Source organism: Carcharhinus amblyrhynchos, chromosome 7 (assembly GCF_965287045.1).
Source record: "Carcharhinus amblyrhynchos chromosome 7, sCarAmb.v2.hapA, whole genome shotgun sequence".
NCBI classification, from domain to species: Eukaryota; Metazoa; Chordata; class Chondrichthyes; order Carcharhiniformes; family Carcharhinidae; genus Carcharhinus; species Carcharhinus amblyrhynchos.
The window spans coordinates 68,785,507-68,806,652 of NC_137330.1; the positions used below are offsets into that span (position 1 = coordinate 68,785,507).

The 21,146-nt window shown below is 43.4% G+C and overlaps 1 protein-coding gene across 1 annotated transcript in view; it reads left to right on the top strand.

The window, feature by feature from the left end:
* man1a1 (mannosidase, alpha, class 1A, member 1) overlaps window positions 1–21,146 on the top strand; it is a 464,837-nt gene that overhangs the window by 351,623 nt on the left and 92,068 nt on the right. The window contains exon 5 of the mRNA XM_080192541.1: window positions 8,717–8,811. Within this exon, the coding sequence (XP_080048667.1) occupies window positions 8,717–8,811 (95 nt within the window). The remainder of the gene's footprint in view (window positions 1–8,716; window positions 8,812–21,146) is intronic.

The window sequence follows — 21,146 nt, forward strand, 5'->3', positions numbered from 1 at the left end:
GGGGCACTCCACTAGTCACCATCCGCCAATCCGAATAGCACCCGTTGACCCCCACTCTCTGCCTCCTATTTGACAACCAATCCTCTATCCACGCTAACACCCTACCCCCAACTCCAAGTCCCCTGACCTTCTGCAATAACCTCTTATGAGGTACTTTGTCAAACGCCTTCTGAAAATCCAGAAAGACCACATCCACCGGCTCTCCTCTATCGACCGCCCTAGACACATCCTCATAGAACTCCAGTAAATTTGTCAGACACGACTTCCCTTTAATGAAACCGTGCTGCGTCTGCTCTATCAAGCAATTGCCTTCAAGATGCCTCGCAATTTCCTCCTTAATGACAGATTCTAACATTTTACCTACCACAGACGTTAAACTAACCGGCCTATAATTCCCTGCCTTTTGCCTGGCACCCATCTTAAACAACGGCGTAACATTAGCCGTTTTCCAATCTTCCGGCACTTCCCCGGAATCCAGCGACGTCTGGAAAATAACCACCAATGCATCCACTATAACCTCCGCCATTTCTTTCAGAACCCTCGGATGCATTCCATCCGGTCCTGGGGACTTGTCCACAATCAGCCCCTCCAGTCTGTCGAGCACCGCCTCTCTAGTAACAGTAATGTCATTAAGACCCTCCACCTTTCCTACCACCTTTCCATCGCTAACACCCGGCAAATTATTCATGTCCTCCTCTGTGAAGACAGAAGCAAAAAAGTTATTCAATACCTTAGCCATATCCCCATCCCCTACCACTAGGTCCCCTTTCTCATCCTCTAAAGGACCAACGTTCACCCTAGCCAGCCTCTTCCTTTTTATATATTTATAAAAACTCTTGCTATCCTTTTTTATATTAAGCGCTAGCCCAGCTTCATAGTTTCTCCTACCCTCCTTTATCAACTTCTTTGTCAATCTTTGTTGACATTTAAACCTCTCCCAATCCTCTTCTCGCCCACTACTCTTAGCTACTCTAAATTCCTCCGCTTTTAATTTAACACTTTCCTTCACCTCCTTCGTTATCCACGGCTTATTACCTCTCCTCCTACAGTCCTTTTTGACCATCGGAATAAATTTCTGCTGAGCACCAAGAAAGATCTCCTTAAAGATCCTCCACTGCTCCTCAGCAGACCCTCCCTCCAACGCACTCCCCCAGTCCACATTCGCCAATTCTTCTCTCATCCTACCGTACTCCCCTCTATTCAAACAAAGGACGCGTGTCTGGGAACCCACTTTCTCCTCCTCCATCTGCACCAGAAACTCCACCATACAATGATCACTCTCTCCAAGAGGATCCTTCACCGCAAGGTCCCTAATTCTACCCGCCTCATTACATAGCACCAGATCCAAGATAGCTCGCTCCCTCGTCGGCTCCAACACACACTGTTCAAGGAAATTATCCCGGCGGCATTCCAAGAACTCCTCCTCGAGCCCACCATGTCCAACATGGGTCGACCAATCAATACGCAGATTGAAATCCCCCATAACTACGGCCATCCATTTCCTGCACGCCGCACTTATTTGCGCGTTAACAGCCCGCCCCACCTCCAGATCATTATTCGGGGGCCTATAGACGACACCCACCAGCGTCTTCCTCCCTTTGCTGTTCCTAATCTCCACCCACAACGATTCCACGTTCTGCTCCTTGGCTCCAATATCATCCCTTGCTACCACCTTGATGCTATCCTTAATCAGCAGAGCTACGCCCCCCCCTCTTTCCTCCTGCCTATCCTTCCTAAACACTTGATACCCTTGGACATTGAGCTCCCAGTCCCTGTCACCTTGCAGCCACGTCTCTGTAATGGCCACCAGATCATATCCATTTGTGTCGATCTGCGCCACCAGCTCATCCACTTTATTCCGAATGCTTCGTGCATTCAGATAAAGTGCTTTCATCCCAGCCTTCACCTGGACCCTATTTGCCGTAACTCCACCAACCGTACTCATGCCCCCTACTCCCTCTATTATTGGGACATCCTCGGCCTCTTCCCTTACCTGTACCCTCTCCTTAACTTTAGACCTCGTAAGGTCACCTACCCCCGCACCCTCCCCCCCCCTAATTAGTTTAAAGCCCTGTCTACAGTCCTCTTTACTCGATTCGCCAGCACTCTGGTCCCAGCACGGTTCAGACCAACCCCATCCCGCCCGAACAGGTCCCACCTACCCCAGTACTGGTGCCAATGCCCCATAAATTCAAACCCATTCCTCCCACACCAATCTCTGAGCCACCCATTCACTTCCTTAATCCTGTCAACCCTACGCCCGTCTGCACACTGTTCAGGCAGTAGCCCAGAGATGACCACCTTGTCGGTTCTACTTTTTAATTCCATTCCCAGCTTCTCATACTCCCTCCCCAGAACCTCAGTCCGCACTTTGCCTACGTCGCCGGCACCCACATGTACCACAACGACTGGATTCTCACCCTCCCACTCCAGGTTCCTCTGCAGCCCAGCTGCGACATCCCGGACCCGAGCACCAGGCAGACAACACACCCTTCTGTGCACTTTGTCATTGTGACAAAGGACAGTGTCAATACCCTTCACCCCACTGTCCCCAATTACTACTGCGTTCCTTTTTCCCTTTTTTTTGCCTATGTCCTGCTGCATCACTGTACCGTGTGCAGTTTGCTCACCAACCTCACCTGCCTCGTCCTCTTCCAGTCTGGCAGCAAGAACCTCAAACCTGTTTTGCAGATTAAGAGGCTGAGGCCTCCGCTCCTCACCCCCCTTCCTCTTCCCAGCAGCCCCCTCTTGTCCCTGACCCTTAGAGTTAGCCAGTCTAGGGGGGGTGGATGTCACTTGCACCCCATTGACAATGGCACCCTCTCTCCCCCTGATGAGCCTCAGTGTCTGTAGCTCAGAGGCCAGCTCGTCCACCTTGAGCTGGAGCTCCTCCAGCAACCTGCACTTACTACAGACATGGTCACTGGGGAGGACCCTGGAGTCCACCAGCTCCCACATCATACAGAAACCACACATCACATGCCCCTCCATTATTCACTGTAGTGGGTTTGAGAAAAAATTTTTTCCTTGTTTTTTCAAACAAACTCACCTGGCCTTTTTTCCTTCCAGCCCTTTTTGATATTAAGCCCTACTAACTCACTCTGCTTCCCTCTCACTCCGCTGCCCGCTCAGACGCTGCCCGCTGTCTACACCAGGCCTCCTTTTAAACCTGGCGCTGATTGAAAGCAGGCTGGTCCACAACTCCTTCTAAACACTCCCTCAGAATTCTTAAAGCAGTAAATACAATAAAATAAATGCTTTAAACAGTTCTACAAAGAACAAATTGCTTTAAACTTATTTTAAACAGGTTTTTAACAGGTAAAATCTTAGCTCTCTCTCTGCTCCTTCACTCGTCTGCTCCAGCAAACAATGGAAGGCTTCACCGTTGTTGGAGAAATTGATTACAGAACTTGAAATTGAGGTTTAAGACTTCAGGGAAGAGAAGGCTATTATGGAAATTTGATAGAGGTGTTTAAAAATCATGAAGGGTCTGGACAGGGCAGATGGGGAGAAACTGTTCCCATTGATGAAAAGGTCATGAACCAAGGGACACCAATTGCTGGTAATCGGCTGAAGAAGCAATGGCAACGTGAGGGAAAATTTTTTTATGTAGGAAATGGTTGGGATCTGAAATACATTGACTGAAAAAACTGAGTAAAGGCAGATTGAATCAATGCTTTCCAAAGAGAGTTGAATGATTATCTGAAGGGAAGGAAAACATTTGCAGGGGAGTGGGACTAGATGTGTTGCTCTTGGAAAGAGCCAGCATGAACAATAATGGACCAAATGGCCATGTCCTTTTCTGTAACCATTCTATGATCTCTGCCTCTATTTGTTTTGCCAGTTAAATCTGTATCCTCTGGTTATAGGCACTGGTGCCATGGGAAATGGACCTCTTTATTTACCTTATCAAAAATATTTAATGATTTTGGACATCTCTATTAAATCTCTGTGCAACCTTCCTACGCTAAGGAGAATAATTCCCAATTTCTCTAGTCTCCTCTCATTACTGAAATCCCACACCTCGGTGCCATTCCAGTTAAATCTCTCCTTTGTCCTGTAAGGCCTTGACACCTTCGTTAAAGTACAGTTCCCAGAATTGGAAACAATGCTCTGAACTGCAGTTGAAGCAATATTTCATAAATGTTTTGCAGCTATGCTTTTGCATTAATGCTTTTTTACAAAGCCAAGGAACTAGCATGCGTACTGTACTGCCACCTTCAGAGATTTGTGTCCCGATACCCCAAGTCTCTCTGTTGCTGCCCGCTCTTCAAAATTGTATTTTTAATTTAAAATAAAAATAGAAAATGCCTTCAATACCCAACCGGTCAGGCAGCATCTGTGGAGGAGGAACAGTTAACATTTTGAGTTGGTGACTTCTTGTTGGGAGATGTACCAAGTTTTAATCCTGAACAAATACAAGGGAAGGGGAAGGGTGGCAGAACAAATGAAAGACAATTTGTGATGGGGTGGAAGCCAGGAATAATTAATTGTTAAAAAGGACGAAGGAGAGAGATTGATCTGTTAGCAAGTGAAAATAGGAAAAATCTACTTGGTCTCCAAAGTCCCGTGAGATGAGGTGGAGTGATAGCAATCAGTTGGAAGGGAAGAAAAGATTGTTGGTCATAGAATCCCTACAGTACAGAAGGAGGCCATTCGGCCACTCAAGTATGTACTGGTCACAATCCTACAGGCCCTAATCCCATAATGCCATACATTTACACTGCTAATCCCTCTGACACTAAGGGTAATTTTAGTCTGGCCAATCAACCTAACCCGCACATCTTTGGATTGTGGGAGAAAACTGGAATACCCAGAGGAAACCCATGCAGATACAGGGAGAACGTGCAAACTCCACACCAGTGACCGAGGTTGAAATCAAGCCTAGTTCCCAGCGCTATGAGGCAGCAGTACTAACCATTGTGCCGCCATGATACCCCTTGGTGGGAGCTGAACAGACGCCAATATAACAGCATACCCAGTTCATCATAACCAGTATTGTGGGAGATTGATTTTATATTTTGAAATAGACTACAACTTAAACTTAAAATATTTCACATTCATTTTTTTTCTCCCTCATTTCTATTGTTTTGGCAAAATGTTGTCGAAAGGTTAAGTGCTGCTGAGCCCTGTGAAAGGTTGAAGAAAAACATGACAGCAGAGAGCTGAATTTTAATACGCAATTGAAACTAAATTATTTCTGTAACCCCCATTCATTCATAACTAATCTCTACTCATAATAATCTAGTTATCAGGGTATAGTTTGGTATCTGCTGTCATGCAGTTTCCTCCCAATCATTTTCTGAGTAAAATATCAATTAAAATGACATACAAAGGAAAGGGATGTATAAAGAATCATAATTCTTTATATATTTTAATTTTGAAGAGTACCAATCAGACATTGCATTTAACATTAGAAGCACAATGGATTTCATTTGTCTGTCTCCATTCACTCACATAATTAAATTATTGGATTTCTCAATTGGGCGCCTTTCTCCTAAAATGATGCTTTTGTAGAGAGTGATTTCACATATTGTTGATCAGTTTTATCTTTGTAATTTTTTAAAAATTCTGTGAATCTGCAGTCAATATTTGTGAATCAGACTAATTGTGAAGCAGCAGTTTATGAAGCAATAGTTTATTTCGATTAATAAAACATATAATGGAAACATCATATTAACAAGTAATTTCTGTTGTTACGCACCTTGATTTCCATTTACTGTACCAGGTGATTACAGTCTGCATAACTGCAGCAGTGGAGCTAAAAGCAAATCTTGTTGATGAATATTTCACCAGTAGTTTCAAGTTTGCATTTCCCATGTGAGCAACAGAGGTCAGAGCAAGGTGCATCTATTCTAAGCCAATCTGTGCCATCACCAATCATTTCCAAATTCAAGAAATTACTTGGAACATCTCCAGCATATGTTCGTTTAGAAGGGTTATGATGGAGTATTCTAAGAAATGCAAGATCAGTGTGCCCTGCTTTTGCTTTATATATCTAGTACCAGTAATATATTCCTGTTTCTCTCCTGAGATTTGTAGTTCTTTTGTAGAATCAAAGCCATGTGTCTTGTTTAGAAAAATAATCTTGCTTTATCTTTCAAAATGGTTGTGTGTCTATATATTGTTGGAAACAGCATGTGTTTTCTTCTCCAAAATGCAGTTGTTTAAGGAAAAAGTAAACATACTCATTGTATATTTGAAAATGTTACAAAGCGCAATGAAGACTCTACACAAAAACGGAAATAGGTGAAAAATATACTCTCTGAAACAAGGGAAAATAAGGAGAAAATTGAGCTGCTCTAGACACGTTTAAACTAAGAGTTCTGGTTCTGCATTAAAATTTATACTCGTAACTAATGTAGAAATAAAAGCTGCTCCATACTTTAACATCAGAAGCATCTCACTTTGATGCGAGTTACACTAGACTTCTTGAATTGATATTCTTGATATCTGTAAATATAGCTTTTCAATGAAAATTTGGTTAGAACATAGAATTGGTCGAGCTTGTGAAGATCCCCATGAGCATTGTAACTAATGGGTCCAAACCTGATCAGCCAAAAAAGTACCCACTTATTTATTTGCCTATTTTCTGGCAGAGGATCCTGTAGAACTCAGTCAGTGCAGGGAACCTAAGAGATGTCCGCGGACGGAATCTCTGCAGAAGCCTTTTTTATGGCACTAGCTGCTGTATTCTGGTAAGCATTCACTAACAAACTGAAAAGTTTTGGGACACAGACAGATTTACACTGTGTAAGTGAATGAGTGTTGTGAATTGGGTGGAGTAAGTGTATAAGTGGGCAGGGTGAGTGAGGTAAGAAGGTGGCAGCTGGGCAGAATGGGAAGGTCAGATCAGACGGGTGAGTTGGTGGGAGCCAGTCAGGTGTTGGGGCTGGAAAGGTCTGGTCAGGGGCCGGGTGGAGTTGGGTGATCGGGACTGGTCAAGTCAGGTTGGAGGACGGGTGGGGGAGTGAGATGTAGGGACTAGTCAGGTCAAGTTGAGGTTCAGTGGATTGGGACAGAGATGGATGGTGGAGCTAGTCAGGTTGGGACAGGGAAAGTCAGGGTGACTCAGTTGTATCATTACCCAGGAATGAAACTAGGATTTTTATGTCTAACATTTCCTGGGTAACTACTCAGCTAAGTAAGTCATGACCTTCAACTCAGAGCTGAAGACTTTTTCAGGAATTCTGGAGAGGTTTATACTTCCTGGGCAAATCCCATGAAGTCAATGCATTGGAATTTGTAAAGGGTGGTCCTGTAACACACCTTGTAGGGCACACCCAACCTCCAACAATCTGGAGACAAGAAAATCTGAGCCATATTATTAGTTGGCTTGCAGCTCTTTACTATCTGTCTCTGAGCTGGAGCAAGTGAACATATCAACCAGACAGTTTTGGTTCAAGACTTTAAAGATCAATGTATCTTTAAATGGCTAACCAGGAGCTGCACAATCTACAGGTGGATGCTGCATAAGTAAATATTTGTGTGAATTAGTTAGATTTCAAAAAATATGCACCAATTTCCCTCAAGCAAATGGAGTTTATGCTGTCTAATCTAGAAATGCAATTCATGTGCCATATTAAATATTGCAATCTAATAGTAAGAGCTTAAGAAATAGGAATGGTGGGGTGCTACGGTGGCGTGATTTCGCCCTGGTAAATTGCCCTTTGTGTCCAAAGGTGTGTTAATTAGGTGGATTAGCCATGGTAAATGTGCAGGGTTATGTGGATAGGGCAGGGGGAGAGTTGGGTCTGTGTAAAATGTTCTTTCAGAGAGGCAGTGCAGATTTGATGGGCCGAGTGGCTTCCAGCATTTTACGGGTTCTATGGTTCTGTGGCTGATTTTTGACCTCAGCTCCACTTTGTCATATGAACCCCATTTACCTTGACTTCCTTGGTCTAAAATCTATCGATCTCAGCCTTTAGTATATTTCAAAGATTCACAATCCTCTGAATGATGAAATTCCTCCTCATCTCAGTCCGAATTGATCAGCCCTTGGTTCTAGGGCCTCCAGAGAAGAGAAACAATCTCTCCGCATCTACCCTGTCAAAACTTCTTACGAGTTTCAAAAATATCATCTCGCATCTAAATTTCAGAAGCCTAACTCACTCTACTCAACCTAAGACAAATATCTCACCCCAATGTACCAATCTTATTTGAATTACCAACATATGAACCGTCACAATAAATATATGTGGAAAAGCTGAAGATTCAACTGTTGTATTCAACACTGATGCTGGAATCAAGCATTTGTCTTCTCTCATCCTGTAATTCTCTCATTCTAATTCAGATTGAAGATGCAGAATTTTAATGAGTTGTGGCTGCTAAGTAGCATCTACATAATGTTTTGTTCACAAAAAGTGCTTTTTCTAGCTTTGACTTCTGTTCACTGATTCTGTCATCTAGAATCCTGCAAAAGGATGGATGTTTGGGCATATTAGCAGCCACTATTGCTTTACATCTAGCAACTAGATTGTGCTAAAGTATAGCATATAACTCAGGCCTTCGCCATGAGATGATATAGAGGTCGTAGTTAATAGTGTGTATTAAAAATGGGGCCAATTAGACAACCATTCTGATCATTTATTCTTCTTGAGATTTATCTACTTTTCTGAAAGCTTCCGTTTAAATAAAAATGCATTTGTTCTGTTTGGTCTCTGGGTTTTTTTGGCATAGATGTAATAGTATTTGTAATATTGCTGTTCTTCTGTAGGTTTTCAGGACTAAAGCAGTGGAACTCGGGGAGAAGCTCCTGCCTGCTTTTAACACGCCAACTGGAATCCCTTGGGCTCTGTTGAACATTAAAAGGTAACCAGGCTAGCTATAAAACTGTTTTCTCTCTTCATAAAGTTGCTAGGTGTAACTATTAAGTTTACATTACTATCAAAGTGGAATACGAACTAGCATTGACAAATTCGAGGGTACATTCTCTTGTTCGTCTTTCAGTGCTTCTTTTAAGCTATTCAAATTATTATATTATAAAATACACTGCTGTAAATTCTTATTGCTCGTCACCCTCCACCTTCTTCCCCCAAGATACCGTCTTGTTTTTGTGACATCTGGTACCTTGCACAAGAATGGAGTCTAGACAGTGAAGGCAGGAACTTTACTAACTCAGCAGACCCACTCGGTTTAAAATGCTGCGTCATGCCCAATTTTTGCTTTGGGGAGAAGGGGTTTGGATCGGGTTGGGCCCATCAGCTCCAGAAGCTGATTGTGAGTGGCCATTGGATTAGGCAATTGCTGTGGAAGACTAGTTAGAAAGGCTGCCTCAGCTCTCTGGGACTGAGCTCCAGTTGCATTAAAAGCAATTAAACCCTCAATCTTTACAGCCCCCACACATTCTCCATGTCCGTTACATGCCCACTCACCCTGTGTGCATGACATATTGACCAATAAGCCAAATAATACAGATGGCAAGTGTTGAAATTCTGAGAAAACAAGTACCCATTCAAAATTATCTTTGAAAAAGCCTGCAGTTTCTGCACTCTTTAAATGTGGCAGTCAAGCAGGAAAATTATAGTTATCAGTAACCGTGGTTTTAACCACTTCACACCTCTTAACCTTGCTGAAATAGACATTGACAAAAGAGGTCACAGAGAAAATAACTTATAACGACATAAAAATATTGAAAACATCAATCAAATAAAGTAAAAACTCCACTTCAGCCTCAGAAACCCTCTGCTGTGCTAATGCGTTTGTGAGTCTTAAAGCTCAATTAAGATCTCATAATTAACACAGGAAGTGAATCCAGATTGCGAGTCATACACAGAATGGGCCCTTTGGCCCATTGAACCTGCACTGACAATAACTACCACTAAAGGCACACAAAGGTGAGTGCACTAAAGATTAGATTGCAAATAAAAATGTAAACAAAATCAAAACAAAAGTTCCCAGGTGGCCTAGTTATGAATGCTTGGCTGAACTCGAGCAGTTTATAAATGCATTCACTCAGCAAAAGTTTCTGTTTTGACAACTGAAGTGGAGTGTTTACTTGGCTTGAATGGCATCTTTATGCAGTCATAGTAATTGATCTCTTTTGCCAATGTTTGAATGGTTATTTGGGAAAGGTGAAGAATTGTGAAGTGGTTATAGATCCTGTTATTGAGAACACAGTTGCTCTCTCTAATTGACATATTTATGGCTTGTAGGAAAATAAACAACAATTATTTCTCCAAGAACATTTGTGAATGCGCATTACTTAGCATCTCAATACTTGCCATTACTGGTGAAATAAGTTTGAGGAGTCATGGGAGCGGTATGGGGACCAGTGATAAGACCAATTGAATTTGTGTTTCAAAACGTGGTTTGTGACTCCTCTGAGGGGATGTAAATGAGGAGTCATAGAGAAGCTGGCCCAACTGCATGATAACTGTGGAGGGATATGAATTGCTTATCCCCACAATTGAACTGACCATGTTAGGAGTGCAAAGTACACCCACATCATGCACAGTCAAAAATAGCCAGAAATGGGGTTGGAAGTCCAGAACCGTGTCCTGCATGCCATTTTTAAATAGCTCTGAGATTGCTCTGACTCCATTGATTTCCAGTCCTGTGCATTGGCAAACCAATGGACCATGTAGCGTGAACAGTATTGCAGCTGGCTCTGAAGCTGCCCCATCCAATGCATTAGAATTTCCAGCCAGACCACAATCAAAAACCTAAGAACACTGACTGATTCCTCTCATCCAATTAGCTGAAATTCCTCTTCCGAGAGTCATTTTCACCGTGCACAGTGTTAATTTCAGCCATTAGGACTGCTGAGGATAAAACTTAAATTAATTAGTTGATAGTGAATACCATGCTTCTGTAAGCCCACAACAATGTAACTTAACCGCTATTTCTCCCCTCCAGAACACACATTTGTTACTTGTATTCCAGTTTTACTGTCTACGAGAGGTGATGGCATAGTCATATTTTCAATGGATAAATAATCCAGAGACCCAGGGTGATCAGTTACAGATGGTGGAGTTAGAGTTCTCATTCCAGATTTGAATTCAAATGATGAAACCATTGTTGTAAATTAACTGGTATCGTTTAGGAAATCTGCTGTCCTTACCTGATCTATCGTATACATAACCACATAGCGGTGGATCTGGAGTCAACTCTTAAATGCCCTCAGTTGTACCAAACAGTAGGAAAACCATTAAGAATGAAAATGGACATCGACCTAGACATTGGAAATGCCAGCTACAACCCTATAGGGTCCTTTTTATTAATACCTGGGTAACTGTACTTAAATTTGGACAAGCTACCTCACAGACTAGTAGAGCATGACTCACGGAATGACATTTCACAGACGATGTACTGGGTCCAGTGGTATGCAGTCAGGAGACAGTTGCCCTGGGATTCCTCAACATTGACTTCAAACCCTATGACCCCATCAGACTGAACATGGACAAGGAAACCTCCTGCTAATTGTCACACAGTGCTTGCTACCCCTTAGCAATCCCCCCCTCCCCCCACATGCACACATCCAGCTCTTCCATGTTGAAAACCACTTGAAAGAAGCACTGAGGGTGATAAAAGCACAAGAATGTGCTGTGGGTGGGCATTTCAATGTCCATCACAAAGGCTAGCTTGGTCGCAGCGCTATTGGCCAAGCTGTTCAAGATATAAGGATCATAGCTACTGGGTTGGGTCTGTGGCATCTGGTGGCAAAACCAACAAGAGGAAAAACATATTTGGCTCCGTCACCAATCTGCCAGCTGCAGATCCATCTGTCCATGACGATATCTACAGGAATGCCATCACTCAGTCTCGTCTTCACATTGAGGATAACCTGCATAATGTTTTGTGGCACTGTCACCATGCTAAATGGGATAGATTTCAGAAAGATCTACCAGCTCAAATACTGGGCAATCAAGAGGGGTATGGACCATTTGCATCAGAATTGTACTCAATCATAACCTGTAACCTCATGGCCTGACACATCCCCTACTCTGGCATTATCGTTAAGCCAGGGATCAACCCTGGCTCAACAAAGTATTGGAGGGTATGCCAAGAGCAACACCAGGCATACCTAAAAATGAGGTGTCAACCTGGCAAAGTGACAACACAGGAGATGGTATAAGTAGCAAGCAATAGAGTTAGGTGATTCCAAAATCTGTGGATCAGATCTAAGCCCTGCAGTTTTACCACAACAAGTCATGAACATGGTGGACAATTAAACAACTCACTAGAGTAGAAGGCTCCACAGTTATCCTCAAGCTCTATAATGGAGATCAGTGCAAATGATAAGGCTGATGCATTTACAACCATCTTCAGCTAGAATAGTCAAATGGATGATCCATCTTAGTCTCCTCTGGAGGCCCCCTACATCACAGTTGCTGGTCTTCAGCCAATTTGATTCCTTCCACATGATATCAAAAAATGGCTGAAGGCACTGAGTACTGCAAAGGCATGGCCCCGACAGCATTCCGGCATTAGTACTGAAAGCTTATGCTCCAAAACTTGCCGTGCCCCTAGCCAAGCTGTTCTAGTGCAGGTACAACACTGAAATCCACCCAGCAATGTTGAAAATTGCCCAGATATGTCCTGTACGCACACAATAGGACAAATCCGACCCGGCCGTTTACAACCACTTAGTCTATTCTTGATCATCAGCAAAGTAATAGAAGATGTAATTCACAGTGCCAGCAAGCAGCACTTAGTCACCCATAACCTGCTCACTGACACGCAGTTCGGGCTCCACCATGCTCACACAGCTCCTGATCCCATTACAGCCTTCGTTCAAATATAGGCAAAATAACTGAATTGCAGAGTTGAGGTGAGAGTAACTGCCCTTGACACCAAGGCAACATTTGACCAAATGTGGCATCGAGGAACCCTAGCAAAACTAGTAGATAGATACTGAAGCAGTCCATATCCAAATGCAGCAAGATCTGGACAATATCCAGATGTGGGCTAATGTGGTGAATAACATTTACACTATGCAACTGACAGACAATGACCATCTCCAAGATAGAATCTAATCACGTTGAATTTACATTCAATGGTATTACCATTATTGAATCCCCCATTATCAACATCCAGATACTGAACTGGACTAGCCACTTAAATACTGTAGGTGCAAGAGCAGAACAGCAGCTAGGAATTCTGCAAGAATAACTCACTATCTGATTCTGCAAAGCCTGTCCACGATCTACAAAGCACAAGTCAGGAATGTGATGGAACACTTTCCACTTGCCTGGATGAATGCAGCTCCATCCAGGACAAAGCAATCCACTTGATTGGCACCCCAATCACAAACATTCACTTCCTCCACCACTAACACAGTGTCTGTTATCTACAAGATGCCCTTCAGGATCTCAGCAAGGCTCTTCAGACAGCACCTAGTCATTGATTCATTACAGTAAAAAAGGATGCCATTAGGTCCAGCAAATCCTTATTGGCTCTCTGTAAAGCAATCCATTTAGTCCTGTTCCAGTCTAGCCCAGCAGGTTTATTTCTTCAAGTACTCATCCAATTTCCTTTTGAAATCATTGACATCTTTATTTCCATCACTCTCATAAGCACCAAGTTCCAGGTCATTGACAGTCATAAGAACATAAGAAATAGGAGCACGAGTAGGCCAACTAGCCCTTCGAGCCTGCCCTGCCATTCAATAAGATCATGGCTGATCTGTCGTGGCTCAGTTCCACATTCCCGCCCTCTCCCCATAACCCCCTCTCTTATCAAAAACCCATCAACCCGCGTCTTAAAAATATTTAGCGAGGCAGCCTCCACCACTTCAACGGGCAGAGAATTCCAGAGATTCACCACCCTTTGAGTGAAGAAGTTCCTCCTCAACTCCGTTCTAAACCGCCCCCCCTTTATCTTGAGGCTGTGCCCCCTAGTCCTACTATCCTTTCTGAGCGGGAAGAGTCTCTCCACCTCTATCCTATCCATCCCATTCATCATCTTATACGTCTCAATGAGATCTCCCCTCATTCTTCTAAACTCTAACGAGTACAAGCCTAGTTTATTCAGCCTCTCCTCATAGCTCAACCCCCTCACCTCCGGAATCAGCCTAGTAAACCTCCTCTGCACTCCCTCCAAGGCCAAAATATCCTTGCGTAAGTACGGCGCCCAAAACTGCACACAGTACTCCAGCTGCGGCCTCACCAATGCCCTATACAGCCGCAGCAAGACCTCCCTACTTTTATATTCAATCCCCCTCGCGATGAAGGCCAGCATCCCATTCGCCTTCCTGACCACCTGCTGCACCTGCAAGCTGGGTTTTTGCGACTCATGCACAAGGACCCCGAGGTCCCTCTGCACCGTCACCTGCTGCAGTTTTTCTCCACGTAAGTAATAATCCTTCCTACCATTATTCCTATCAAAGTGGACCACCTCGCACTTGCCAACATTAAATTCCATTTGCCATTTCCTGGCCCATTCGCCCAGCCTATCTAGATCCTTCTGTAGACTCTCCCCACCCTCCGCACAATTTGCCTTTCCACCAATTTTGGTGTCATCAGCAAATTTCGACACGCTACACTCGGTTCCCTCCTCCAGATCATCTATATAAATGGTAAATAGCTGAGGCCCCAGCACCGACCCCTGGGGCACTCCACTAGTCACCATCCGCCAATCCGAATAGCACCCATTGACCCCCACTCTCTGCCTCCTATTTGACAACCAGTCCTCTATCCACGCTAACACCCTACCCCCAACTCCATGCCCCCTGACCTTCTGCAATAACCTCTTGTGAGGTACCTTGTCAAACGCCTTCTGAAAATCAAGAAAGACCACATCCACCGGCTCTCCTCTATCCACCGCCCTAGACACGTCCTCATAGAACTCCAGTAAACTTCCCTTTAACGAAACCGTGCTGCGTCTGCTCTATCAAGCAGTTCCCCTCAAGATGCCTCGCTATTTAAAGATTCTTCATATTTCCCCCTGTATCTCCTGTCCAAAACCTTAAATCTATGTCCCCTACTCCTTGTACAGTCAGCTAATGGGAAAAAACTTTATCTATCTTAACTAAAAACAGGAGTTAACATGAATGTCAATCTAGAACCACAGAGTCGAAATAAAAAACACACCAATTGGATTATGTTGTGCACTGAACCGGTACTGTTGGGGGCAATTCTCCCAAAAGTGCTGAATTGGTGAGTAAGCTGTTCTAGACAGAATCATAGAAACCCTACAGTGCAGAAAGAGGCCATTGGGCCCATTGAGCCAGCACCGACCACAATCCCACCCAGGCTCTATCCCCATATCCCTACATATTTACCCACTAATCCTGTTAACCTACGCATCTCAGGATACTAAAGGGCAATTTTAGCATGGCCAATCAACCTAACCCACGCATCTTTGGACTGTGGGAGGAAACTGGAGCACCCAGAGGAAACCCACGCAGACCCGAGGAGAATGTGCAAACTCCACACAGACAGTGACCTGAGCTGGGAATCGAACCCAGGTCCCTGGAGCTGTGAAACAGCAGTGCTAACCACTGTGCTACCGTGCCTTCGATCACGACTGTTTTTTCAGTGCAGCTTCAGACTCAAATCTCCCCGTTCTGTGCACTGCAGAGGTCACAATCAGGAATCTCATTAAAAGCCCGGAGGGCAGAGCCTATTCGCACCGGAGTTTGATAGTTCTGGAACTCTGCGCGTGTGCAATGGCCCCGATCTGTCAGTCTCCCTGTTTGCTGGCCAGCTCGATCGCTGGCTCTCTCCATGGCCTGATCACAGCTCCCAGGCCAATCCTGACACCCACCCCCACCCACGACCCAGAGGTGCCACGATGTCCAGCCCACCCATCCCCAGCAGTGGCGAACCCTCCATTCCCAGGCCGCCACAATCGCTGGCCTGCCTCCAGCTCAGACCAATCCCTATGCAGAGTGGCAGCAGGATCCCCCACTCCCACTGATAGCCCTTAGGTCTGCCCACAAGAGGCCCCACCGCCTTGGCACTGCCCGATGTCCACTGAGCAGTGGCAATTTGCCCCGTAGGCATGGGCACTTTGTTTTTTGGGTAGTGCGAGGGGGCACAAGCTGGCACTGTCAGGGTGCCCATGCCCAGGGGACACCGACCCCCTGGGGCATCCCGATTGCCCCCCTTCATTCCAGCAGGGTCTCCCACTGTTTCCTTGAATGTGGGGAGCTAATCTAAACCCTGCTTGAATAACGTACTTCTGGTGTGGTGGGAGATTCTATCGGGTTCAGCAAATTCCATGCCAGGCCTGATAATGACACGCAAAACATATGAAACCACATTAAAAAAAGATTCAAATGACTTACCTGTTTTCCCAGCGGTTTTCAGTGTGGTCTGGACTGTGACTGTTCTCTGGCTCTGGGAGGTGCGCATATGCAAATCCTGGAAAAAGGCCGACGACGTGATTCTCCCAACCGGACCTGCCAGAAAAGGTGCAGGTTGCGATGGGAGAATCGGGCTTGTAGTTCCCAGTCTGTATCACACTATTACATGGATAAAGCTCTGACATCTATATTACTGAATGGTGAGTAGAATCAAATGGGGCGCATAATGGTGCTCTTTCAAGCCTGAGTCTGTCCAATAAGTAAATATTACTTCCAGATTTGATGATCTCTTCTATAAACCTTTTTACATTCCTGGATAGTATACAGCAACAGTAAAAACAATTTATGCTTACATAACATCCCTAATGTGTTAAAATGTTTTGAGGAGCAAAAATGTTGCCTGGTGATCAGGCCTTCTCTCACTACTGGGCTTTCAAGAACCCTCTTGTCTTTATTTTATTGATCCTTCTGTGATCAGTATTGCTCTCAAAGTTTCAGGCTCTACAAATTCCAGATGTACTTCTGTTTCCTGTTCCTAATTCTTAGTGGTATCACTAAATTGAGATCAATTTTACAGCTCCTGGAAGTGGGCTGGCAGACAGAGACCTTAAATTCAGGTGTATCTCAAAGGGCACTATACCCAACCCTTACTTGCTTGTACTTCCAGCTGCAACAGGAGATAGGAGCAGGAGTAAACCATCTCTCAGCATTTGTTATGATTATGGCTGATCTTAGGTTTCGACTTCACTTTCCTACCTGCTTCCCAAATCCTTTGATTCCCTGAGAGATCAAAGATCTGTCTGTCCCATCCTTAAATATAGTCAATGATGGAAAATCCACAACTGTTGAGCTCGAGAATTCAAAAGATTCATAACTTTTTGAGTGAAGAAATCTCTCCTCATCTCAGGCCTAAGTAATCAATCCCTTATCCTGAGATTGTACCCCTATGTGTGTGATTCCTCAGCCTGCAGAAACATTGCCTCCGCTTCTAGCCTGTTGAGGCCCTTCAGAATCTTGTTTGTATTTTTCATTCTTCTCAACTCCAGTGAGTATCGACACTATTTACACAGTGTCGCATTATAGGACAATCCTCTCACCCCAGGATCAATCTGACGAAGCTTTGCTGTTCTGCCCCCTATGTAAGGTTATCTTTCCTTAAATATAGAAAATATCCAAAACTGCAAACAGTATTCCAGATATCAAATGCCTTCAAAACACATTCTACTTTTCGATTCTTCTGGCCAAAGCAAATAATTTCCCATTTTCACGCATTTTGTTCCATCTGCCACCCTGCTGCCCACTCAGTATTGGCAGTCTCTGTGTCTTCCTCACAAAATTTCATTTCCACCAAACGTTTTATTGTCAGCAAGTCTAGACACATGACCTCTGCCTCTTCATCCAAGTCATGAATATAAATGGTAAATAGTTGAGGCAGAAGCAGTGATCCTTGCAGTTCTTTACCAGTCACAGTCTGCCAACTTGAAAATGCCCCATTTATACCTATCCTTTGCTTCCTATCCGTTAACTAACCTTGTTTCCATGTTAATATATTACCCATAACTCCATGATCCCTTATTTTACCTGTTAACCTTTTGTGCAGCATCCAAAAATGCCTTCTCGAAACCAATTATACCACCCTTATCTGCTTTCCTAGCTACATCCTCAAAAAAAACTCAAGTAAATTTGTCAAACCACTATTTCCCTTCCATAAAAACATGCTGACTTTGTCTGACCCTATTATGCTTTGTTAAAACTTTCTTACACTTTTCTACACTTCCCTGCTAACTGGCCTGTGGTTCCCTGATTTCTTTCTTGTTCCCTTTTTAAATAGCAGTGTTGCATTTTCCAAATTCCAAACTTGCTAGGAGTTTGCCAGAATCTAGAGATTTTTGGAAAATTATAGCAAGAATATCCACTATCACTACAGCTATCTCTTTTCAAATCCCAGGATGTAGGCCATCTGGTGCTGAAGATTTGTCAGATTTTAGTCACTTAAGCTTCTTCAGTAACTTTTCTCTGCTGGTATTATTTAATTTAATCTCCTTTTAGCATTATTTATGATATGTCATTGACTGTTAAGACGAACACAAAATATTTGTTCAATGTCTCTGTCATTTCTTCACCTAATAATCTCTCCTGTTTCCGTTTCTAAGGGATATTTTCAAGAAGGTATAACTCTTGGGGCAAAGGGGATCAAAGGATTTGGGGACAATGTAGATGATGAGCTGTGATCATAATGAATGGCAGAGCAGGCTCAAAGGGCCAAATGGCCACCTCTTCTATTTTCTGTCTTCTATGATTTTTTTTCAATCATGGGACATGGGTATCACTGGCCAGAATTTATTGTCCAAACCTAGCTACCCAAGGGCAGTTGACAGTCAACCATATTGTAGTGGCCCTGGAATCACATGTAGGCCAGACCACGTGAGAATGGCAGATTTCCTTCCCTAAAGTACACTAGTGAACAAATGTTTTTCCTACAGTCAACAATGGTTTCATAGTCATCAGTAGGTTCTTAATCTCACATTTTTTTATTGAATTCAAATTCCACATCTGCCATGGTGGATTTGAACCCGGATCCCCAGAACATTAGCTCAGTTTCTGGATTAATAGTCTAGCAATGATACCACTAGGCTATCGCCTCCCCTCAAATGCACAATTATTACTTGATTTTCAAAATATACCTTTAATGCAATGAGAGTTTGAACTGTAATGAGTTAATATAATTAAATCAACAATATGCGGCAAAGAACTTCTGTGCTGCAAAGTTTAAACGTGGTGGAAAAATAACAGGGAAATGTGCACACATCACAGTAAATCTTCTCCAGTGGTATTGAGTGAATTTTTGTTTTATTAATGGGACTGCTTTTGCAATTGATTGCTGATGAAAATTATCTTCCCTGGACAAGTTGGAAATGCACTTGTATTATCCATGGATCAAGTAAAATGAGTGATTCATAAATAACTGTTAGGAACAATTAGTTGTTGGATACCGTAGCTATTGCTCAAAGCTAAGTAGACTGCTTGAAATAAATCTAGTTATCTAAATCAGGGTGAAAAAAATCTTTAAAATGATGATCAATGTAAAAGAAGTACAGTAATTTGGCTCAGTTAAGTCTTGGTGCAATGAAACAAATGCAAAATCCTGTGGATGCTGTAAATCTGAATAAGAACAGAAGCTGCTGGAAACACAGCAAATCAGGCAGCATCCATGAAGTGTTAAATGGAGAATGTATTTCCAATCGATGACCTTGCATCTTAACTGAAAGGTGGAGATTTAGCAGCTTTTAAGTAAGTACAGAGTCTAAGAAGTAGGGAGACCCAATGCAGATTTGGTCATTTTGCTGAACACCTCTATTTAATCCATGACTGTGTCCCAATGTTTCCAATTGCTTGTTACTTTACCTCTCCATCTTATACCCATTCTGACCACTCTGTCCTCAGTCTCCGACGCTGTTCTAATGAAGGAACAGCATTTTATCCCTACCAGAGGTCAGAGACATTCCCTTTGCCCTTACCCCACTGTGACTCACTAACCACAACTGCTCCCTGCCTTTTTTCACTGGTTCACGAGTTCTGCTGTTGTCTGCAGCAGTTGGCCTTGCCTGCTGTTTGTTTCAGGATTTTGAGTTGTGATTTATGTCCTGGAAGCCAACAGTTTCTTGGCAAGCTACCGAGGTGACACAGATTCTGGAGGAGGAGGACAACTCTGACAAGAACTTCTAACATTGATAAGTTACCATCAATTAAAGATGGAATAAACTATTGTGTATTGTGAGGTAATCTTCTGCAACAACATTAGGAAGCTCTTTGAAACACATTTCCTTGTAATTAAATTTGGATGGCATAGCTAGAAGCTGTGAACATCCCAGACTGTCAGAAATATACACAAATTGGGATCAACTCAGCTGTTGATAGTTTCCTGACACATTGATGCTTTTGCTTAATAACTTGTATGGTAGTGTAATCCAAAGGACATCAGGTATGCATTGTGGGCCAAATATTTCAGAGATGGACAGCTGGATCTGAAACATTTTGATCTCGTTAACTGACCTTAATCCAAGACTGGGAAAAATGTTAAATTCCAGGCATTAAGGGAGCAAATAGACTTGACTCTTAGCCCTACTGAAAGGTAACCCACTATCTGCTGTTTAGAACAATATCTTTTGATTTCTGATTTGATTTAACAATGTCACATGTATTAGTATACAGTGAAAAGTATTGTTTTTTTGCACGCTATATAGACAAAGCATACTGTACACAGAGAAGGAAAGGAGACAGAGCAGAATGTAGTGTTATAGTCATAGCTAGGGTGTAGAGAAAGACAAACTTAATGCGAGGTAGGTCCATTCAGAAGTCTGATGGCAGTAGGGAAGAAGCTGTTCTTGAGTCGGTTGGTATGTGATTTCAGACTTTTGTATCTTTTTCCTGACACAAGAAGGTGAAAGTATGTCTGAGGTACTGTGAGAGGATTGGAGTGGTGGGGAGAGAGGAGGGTGTTTGAAGGGGTGGAGGGAGAAGAGGTAGAGATGGAAGGGTGAGGGGAGAGGAAGGTGGTTGGAAGGGTTGGGGAGAGGAGAGGGGAAAGCATGGGGTATTGGAGGGGAGGAGTGAAAGTCAGTGGACATGGAGGGATGATGTGGTGGTCAGAGGACTGTTGGTGGGGTGGTGGTAGGAGCGGAATGTTAGAGAGGTAGGAGAGATTGGAGGTGTCGGAGTGGGGTGACATGGGTGGGGATTGTCACTTTTAATGTTGATGTTCCTTCTTTAGTAATTTTTTTCCACTTTAGACTGTGCAAGTTCATTTATACGACTGTTTCTGGAGAAGGGGAAAACATTCCAGTTCTTGAGTTAAGGCTGTACTAACTTTATGTATATAAATTCAGATCAGTAATTC